General features: G+C 41.5%; 1 protein-coding gene and 1 long non-coding RNA gene across 3 annotated transcripts; both read right to left on the reverse strand.

Moving 5' to 3' along the window:
• Positions 1-1,368: 1,368 nt before the first annotated feature.
• Positions 1,369-4,885, reverse strand: LOC125526555. 2 transcript variants are annotated; one of them, XR_007291773.1, is made up of 4 exons: positions 4,767-4,885; positions 2,940-4,532; positions 2,212-2,265; positions 1,369-1,462 (listed from the first exon to the last, which is right to left on the reverse strand). It is a non-coding gene; the product is annotated as an uncharacterized LOC125526555 (long non-coding RNA). The 2 variants fall into 2 exon arrangements; XR_007291772.1 differs by having other exon boundaries at positions 1,369-2,265.
• A 2,487-nt stretch (positions 4,886-7,372) lies between these two features.
• LOC125526554 (acyl-protein thioesterase 1-like) lies at positions 7,373-8,326 on the reverse strand (the record flags this gene model as incomplete). Its single annotated transcript, XM_048691225.1, has 4 exons — positions 7,373-7,727; positions 7,816-7,909; positions 8,022-8,104; positions 8,196-8,326. Coding segments are annotated over 4 exons (396 nt in total), but the record flags the coding sequence as incomplete, so codon positions are not given.
• Between the last annotated feature and the right edge of the window lie 3 nt (positions 8,327-8,329).

Here is an 8,329-nt window from a genome sequence, read left to right on the forward strand (position 1 = left end):
AAGATAGCATGGAACCGACCACTTTTCATGGAGATATTCTTCACAGCCTCTTGGAGCATTTGGAAAGAGAGGAATGATAAACACTTCACAGGAATTTAGCCTAGTTTCACATCCTGGAGAAAAAGATCTATTGCAGACTTTTCGCTCCTCGAGAAAAATAAAGATTTCCTAGATAGTTTTGTAACCTCTCTCTAATAACACCCCCCCCCCCCCCTCCTGCCTTAGTCATACTGTGACTAACCATGTTGTAATTTGTAATCTATACGGTGTTTACTTCATTTAATAGAAAATCACAGTGACAGACTCTCACTGTTTTTCATGGTAAAAAAAAGAAAAAATAAATAAATAATCCCACACGCGAAATATGTCTGATCAAATCAATTTACTCCAGATCATAACCCATGTCCTCAACGGGCATTTGTGCCTTAGTCATACTGTGACTAACCATGTTGTAATTTGTAATCTGTACAGTGTTCACTTCATTTAATAGAAAATCACAGTGACAGACTCTCTCACTGTTTTTCATGGTAAAAAAAGAAAATTAAATAAATAATCCCACACGCGAAATATGTCTGATCAAATCAATTTACTCCATATCATAACCCATGTCCTCAACGGGCATTTGTGCTAGTAAGCATCACCAGAAATCCTGAAATAAATCAAGTAATAATGCGAGCACCAGGACTTGAATCCTGGTGAGCTGAAAATACCACTGTCCCTTTAGCCATACTAGCAAAAATGCCCGTGCGTTGCAACGGGAAAAGAAAAAATATCACACAGCCTCCTTCCCACCCTACTGATGGTGGTCATGATGTCCACTTGATCACAAACACATCCGAACGTGGGAAATCCAAAGACGATGAACCCATCCATAAAAATGTAAAGCTAATTTGTAATTCCATAGAAATGGCCCTTGTAGAATCCATACAAAATTCAATCCAACCGACCATTTTATAATGATATGTTCACAAACTTTAGTTGTGCTATTACTGATCGTGTTTAAATTGGTAATAGGAAACTTAATGACGTTGCATGTTGTTTGCGAATAACGTTTATATTCTCTCACATAGAAGAATTGCTTCTATTCTTTCAGGACAGAACGATACAACAAAACGTTTTAGAACGCAAGGGGTCAAAATACTCTGAATCAGATTGTACACTCTGAAATATAAATTCAGGCCATATACATTCCGCTTTTGCAGCTAACCTACCAAGTATTACACTTCTAGGACCAAAAACTTGAAAGTGGAATAGCACAACTTAAGTATTGAACTACCTCTACTTGAAAGCATTGCACGCATTTGTGAATCCAAGCATAGTTATCTGGAGGAAATAATTCAGCAAATACAATACAATATGTGTCGAAAATTCAGAGATCTCATGAGAGGTGGATTGATGCCCAATATATTGAGAAACAATACACATGTTTCAGCAGGTAGTTCGATGAACTGAAGCAAATTATCTACAAAGAATAGAAAAGGAAATGAGTACATAACCCGGGGACCAAATTGGTAAATACCACAATCTTTAAAAGAAACATCAACATCAGTCAATTTTAGAACACCACAACTACAGTCTTGTGTGCCACTTGCGGTTGCACCCCATGAAATGGCAAGAGAACCGCACATAGTGGCGAGCAGTTGGCTTTGCTTGACTGAGCAGCGGCAAACAAAACTTGCAGAATATTTTGTAAGAATTTTGGTAATTTTACTACATAACAATTCTCCTAATTCCTAACAAAAAAACATTACCCAAACAACTGCAGGAATTTTTAGTCTAAAACCTAGACTTGCAAGAGAAACATCCACAGTTCTACACAAACCAATGCTGATATCGTTTGCAGAATTTCCTGAGTTCATTCTTGCTACTTTCTCACAAGGCAGTCAGTCAATTTGACAATTTTTTCAGTGCTCAAATATTGAAATATAAGTTCTTATAGCGAGTATGTTCAGAGGACCGTAGAGAAAAACAGGTTTGTATTAATTGACTTGTTAATTGACTCTCTACAGCCCCTCACAAATTATACACAAACACAATCGTCAAAATCCAGAGCCGACCCTCAAGTAAGCTAGCTAGGTTCTGGGCTTAGTGCTGAAGTGCATAGTACAGTGCTACATCACATTACAGGGAGACGATCATACGACAATCTCAAGAAGAAAGGGAAGGGGGAATAGCAAGGCTGTTTCTGAGGATGGTCGAGGCATCACATACCTCTGGTGTAGGCACCGTTGGCAATATTGGATGGCTCGACAAACGTTCTGCTACCTCCAGCGAACTCGGTGCTTCCCTAACTAATTTTCTTTGTTGGCTTGCATTGCTTGTCTATACTGTTAGATCAGCAAGTGACGAAGCTCTAACTGCCAGGAAGGCTATCCTTCCCTCTGGAATTCACAACCGAGATATAAATTGTGTGACTGCATATTATGTTATGAATAAAAGAGAAAACACATGATATACAATGTTACAAAAACTGTTTTGGACAATTCTAACTTGTAGATAGCTCAATATGATTTTGCTTTGAAATAAAACTTAAGCATAAATGCCCAGAAAAATTAATGAACAAAGTAGCAGACTAAAATATTTACAATAAAAAGGATATATTTGATCATTAATCCTGCTACAAAACATAGATTTTTTTTGTAGCATCAGGCAAAGATTCTTAATGTGAGAAATTTAATCTACAGTAACGACCAGCCACTCAGTTCACACAATTGTACAGTCATTTTATTTAGGGAAACATATGTGTGGATACAAAATAGATAAATAAATGTGTTTAGAAACCTGGAAAATAATTATCCAAACAAACCTATTTTATTATTCTAATGATTCAAAATGAATGGCGTCAAATATACAACATATGCTCATGCACATCCAGCCACTTCGTCGACCACTATTTATTCACCTTGCAACTAATGTTCACTCGACAAACGTTCTGCTACGTCCGGCGAACTCGGTGCTTCCCTAATTCTTTGTTGGCTTGCATTGCTTGTCTACCTTCCAAGTGACGAAGCTCTAACTGCCTGGAAGGCTACCTTCCCCTCTGGAATTCACAACCAAGATATAAATTGTGTGACTGCATATTATGTTATGAATAAAAGAGAAAACACATGATATACAATGTTACAGAAACTGTTTTGGACAATTCTAACTTGTAGATAGCTCGATATGATTTTGCTTTGAAATAAAACTTAAGCAAAAATGCCCAGAAAAATTAATGAACAAAGTAGCAGACTAAAATATTTACAACAAAAAGGATATATTTGATCACTAATCCTGCTACAAAACATATATATTTTTTGTAGCGTCAGGCAAAGATTCTTAATGTGAGAAATTTAATCTACAGTAACGACCAGCCACTCAGTTCACACAATTGTACAGTCATTTTATTTAGGGAAACATATGTGTTGCAATGGATACAAAAGAGATAAATAAATGTGTTTAGAAACCTGGAAAATAATTATACAAACAAACCTCTTTTATTATTCTAATGATTCAAAATGAATGGCGTCAAAGATACAACATATGCTCATGTACATCCAGCCACATTGTCGACCACTATTTATTCACCTTGCAACTAATGTTCATATCAACAAAATGGTTCATATTTTCAGTTTCAAATGAAGGATATGAAAGAGAAAATGATGCATGTAACAGGCCTTTAGACATTTCCGAAAAGACAAAACTATATGGTACAATACTTCTTTGTATATAGCTATGACTGAAAATTTAAATGGTCAATGAGAGGGCAAAAAAAATCACAGGATTTTCTTTTGCATATCAATGTCAGTTAGAAATAAACAAAAAAATATAATCAGAAGAAATAAAGAAAGCGCAAATTTTCTCAAGAGCATATGACCACAAACAATCTAATCCACTTCCACTAAACTTTTTTTGGTGCATTTCCTCATAAAAAATTGGCTTTACTAAACGTCGGTGCCACCTAACTACCAGGTCCATTGAAGGCCCAACTTCAACCAGCTCCATTCTAGGAATAGATGGATTTTGTAGTTCTCAACTCCTGCTTCATAAGATCATATATGTGGTAATCATAAGTCCATCCAAAAGATTGTTGAGCCTCTTCTTTGAATGAGAGGCGTACACCTCCTACTGCAAACAGCATTATAACAAAGGAATATGACATCTTTCAGCAGTTATAGCAGACAATAATATTCTCTAGTTAATATGCAAAGGAAAATAAAAAGATCATTATAACAGGCACGTAAAAGGCTTCAGATAGGACCTATATTGTGCTACTCAGAAAGTCAATATCTAGCTCAAAAAAAGGTCAATGTCCAGCTCAGAAAGTCATTTCACTTTTGAGAGCCTCACCGTTTTAATCTTTATTTTCTCAAGTGAATAATAATTCCTCATTATCACTAAGAATGCAGTAAGATTTAGGGAGAACTCCAGGACACCCCTTCTCTCAAATGGCCTGATGTTCTTGCTATTCATGGTGTAATTCACAGAATGCTTCAAGACGAAAAAGTTCTGCCAGCACGAAGTTCAAACTGTACATTATTGCCATGCTCAACCTGGAACAAACATTAGAGCACTGGTCTGATGTGGGAGCCAGGAAAAAACACATAGGTACTATTTCTAGTTGCTCCACATATAAGGTTCGAAAGAAACAATCTTTTCCAATATCAACTAAATTAAGATTTACATGTGGTTATTTGTACAAACCATGGACTATCTGCAAGAAGCAGCGTAGACAAAAAAATCCCAGTTCAGTTTCCATTAGAAAGGTATAAGGTAAGCGTGCAGACCTCATGCCGAGACGAGCTGATGTTGCTGGCAGCGAGGAAGGCTCGGCGTCCTCTGACTATGGATGCACGCGGGCCAGAATCACGTAGCCACGGCTCCGACCAGAATCACCGTGTTTGTCCCGGATTAGAGAGAGGGAACAAGAAATTACAAGCATGGTTTTGGTACGGATTCACAGAAGACCCTAATCAAACATCACGAGAGCATACTGTTTGGAATTCAGAAATCCATTCAAGTCATGCACTCCAAAGGATGATCCATCAGTATATGGGATAAATCACCCACGAATGATTACCAACTCAAGCACCATGTTCTAGAAAAAATATTCAGGCACGCCATGGTTTCCAATTCAGAAGATGAAGCACAACAAACAGGCTGTTAAGCCCAATTCTAAAAATCAAACATACCTCTATTGAATCTCAGGCTAGCGTACTCCTTAGCCTTGCCTGGGAAGCCCGCCGGCCGGTCGCCGGAGCCGCCACCGCTAGCGACAGCCTCCCTGACCCTGCGCCCCCTGCTCCTTCTCCTTTCTTCCTCTCTCCCTCACGCCCTGTCTCTCTTTCTATGAATGAGCAGGACGCCGCCGCCGCCACCGGAACAAACCGCCGCACCAGCAGCCAGATCGGTCGCTGCCGCCCCCGGATCCGCCCGTATTCCTCGCGCCGGCGCCATGTTGGTTCGCTTCCCTTTGCATTGTTGGACTGTTGATTTGCTTGAACGGAAGGAAAAAATGAACATAACAGGACCCACCGCCCGCAGAGGAAGCTAGAGTCCTGATATCCAGTCCAGCACGTCGTAAGAGACTAGAATTGCATAGACTCTGTCTCTGCACTTGTATTGTATAGGACGTGTTTGTTCCTCGGAGACTCCGTGTGCATCAGACTCGAACAGATCTGCCTCCTACCCCGTCTTGTCCCCTCTGACCCTTCTTCCTTGGCCGCCATGGACGATTTGCCGCACTGCACCTGCGAGAAGACCCAGTGCCTCCAGCGGTAAGTAAGCCACTGGCGACGCCGCCGACGTGCTCCTACGGTCTTCCTCACGGAAACCACATTCACATGCATGCAGCTACTGCCATTGCTTCGAGGCCTGGGTGTTCTGCGACGAGAGGTGCTCCTGCCAGGGCTGCCGCAACACAGAGGACAACTCCGACGAGGTGGATGAGCGCGCAGAGTACATCATGAAGAAGAAGCCCGACGCTTTCAAGCCCAAGATCATCGCCGGCGATGGGCCTGGGCTGCAACAGCAGCGGCAGCAAGTGGCAGGGGTGCACGTCAAGGGATGCAACTGCCGCAATTCTGAATGCAAGAAGCTCTACTGCGAGTGCTTCAAGGTACGTACGTACTACATACTCACGTCTCCTCTGCTTTTTTTTTTGTTTTGCCTTGCATGACTTCATGTGCTGCCGGTGCTCGATCTCATGCTCGACTTGCGGCCCGTCTCGAATCGAAGCACGGCGTCGGGTGCAGCGACAAGTGCCAGTGCACAGGGTGCGCCAACACCTTCGGAGTGAAAGGCGGTCAGTGCATCGATCGCCACACATCTATTCTCTTCTACTTTCATTTATTTTGTACGTAGCATTATACTTTATGCTCAGTCGTCTTCTTGCATGATCAATTGCCAGCGGCTCAACCACATAGCGACAGTCCTGAAGGAACATCTGGCGGCTCCGGTGAAACACTTGCCCGTTGGAATGGATCGTCCGCAAACATCAACGACGACATGGCTTCTCAGTCCACAGAAGCAAGTATCAGCATGGACGATATCCACATCCCAAGCGAATTGAGTGACATGGATGTTGATCTTGGTCCGCCAAATCAAGCCCTGGGGTGAGTTCTATTTTCAACATCCTTGTCAGATGCCATCTACTCCTGTGCTACTGCTATGCCGAATCGGGTGAAATTTCAAAAGAAAAAAAATCGAATTGGTAGGTTTTGGCAATAATATGAAGAGGAGGGGCAATAAAGATGGGCCAACGTTGCCAACAAAAATCCCAATCGTTGCCAAATTATGATCCAAGTTACCAGACTTTGCCGCAGCAAACTTTTTCATGAACAGTTTGATGTGATAAGTCTTCTTTGTGATGTATTTACACCTGCTCCACGGCTTGGTTTATTTCATCGGACCAACATGCAAGTGACAGTTTACCGTATATATGGGATGTGTTAGCATTCTAATCATGTGTTCCTTTGTGCAGTGACGGCGGCCTCGAAGACATCATCTTCAATCATTCAGACTTTCAGCACAATGTTGATCCCCAAACACACGAGGGGTTCGCAAAGCAGGGCGATGGATCGCTGAGCAATGACGCAAACTCCCTACTACAGCAGGGCCCCTAAAAAACTGACACTTGTAATCTCCACCTTGGCAGCCAGATCAACAAATTCGGTGGAAGTTGATCTTGATGAAGCTGATGATCAACCTAAAACCATACACCACTTGAGATTTGCTCAGTATATGTTATTATCTTCCAAATAGCCACAGGTTAGAACATATATGGTTAGTATCTTCCAAATCTTTTCCCTGAGAATTTTATGAATCTCTCTGGTGTGTTTTGATGATGATATGACGTGACGTGAAAAGTCTACACTGGAGTGCTACAGAAGTAGTAGAACACAAGCATATATTAGAAGCTATCGACATAAATTACTGGTGTGATCAATCAAAACAAACAATATAACTGGGGTACAACTCTTACTAGTACAATATAAGTGTAACATGAAATTCAGTAGTGAGGAGTTATATATCAACACATGCCGGTCCTGATCTCTTCATATGATTAACCTATATATATCAACCTTCTCCTCCTCTATAGTGTCAATACATTTCTCTCATGTCATGTGTCAGCCACCAAGGCACAAGCTTCTCCACTTAATTAGCCGCAAGAGCGATCAAGCCCGAGCCTTGCCCTGAGCCACTTGGAGACATCGTCCATTTCCTCAGGGATGGTGTGATGGCCCAGTCTGCACAAATGACATGATGTTAGTACTACTAAATTTCAGAAGAAAAATAATGATCATGTGGGAAATTGTGCATGTCCATCTGTAGTACCCGTTGTAGGCTTTGAAATTCAGGTACGAAAAGCCCGAATTCCGCAGAAACTCGGACGACCTCTCGCCGTTCCTGTACATGACTACCTCGTCGCCTGCAGGAACACAGAAGGAAATTAACCATTTTTAGTACTAGTAGTAGTAAATTTTTACAATTCAGAAGAGATTAATTCAGCACATGGACTGCAAAACAATAGCAATGCTAACCTCTTCCATGGCCAAGCATTATCGGCAAGGCAGCAGCCCTCCTGAAAGCAGTCTGTGAGCTCTCAATCTTGGTCCTCAGGGTCCTGAACAATATTCGTATATGAGCTTAACAGATACCAATATACTGTATCAATAACATGACTGTTTTTTCGTCAATAATTATCAGTGTCAGACCTGGAGCAGGGAAGCCAGCCGCTCAACCCAATGATAGCGCTGAGGGTAATAGGGTAGGCAACACCGTTTGAGAACCTTCCATGAGCATAACATGCGGCAGAGTGGAGCGCAGTGGCGGCTCCCCTGCTGAAAAC

The sequence above is a fragment of the Triticum urartu genome, unplaced genomic scaffold (genome assembly GCF_003073215.2).
Source record: "Triticum urartu cultivar G1812 unplaced genomic scaffold, Tu2.1 TuUngrouped_contig_10461, whole genome shotgun sequence".
Lineage (NCBI taxonomy): Eukaryota > Viridiplantae > Streptophyta > Magnoliopsida > Poales > Poaceae > Triticum > Triticum urartu.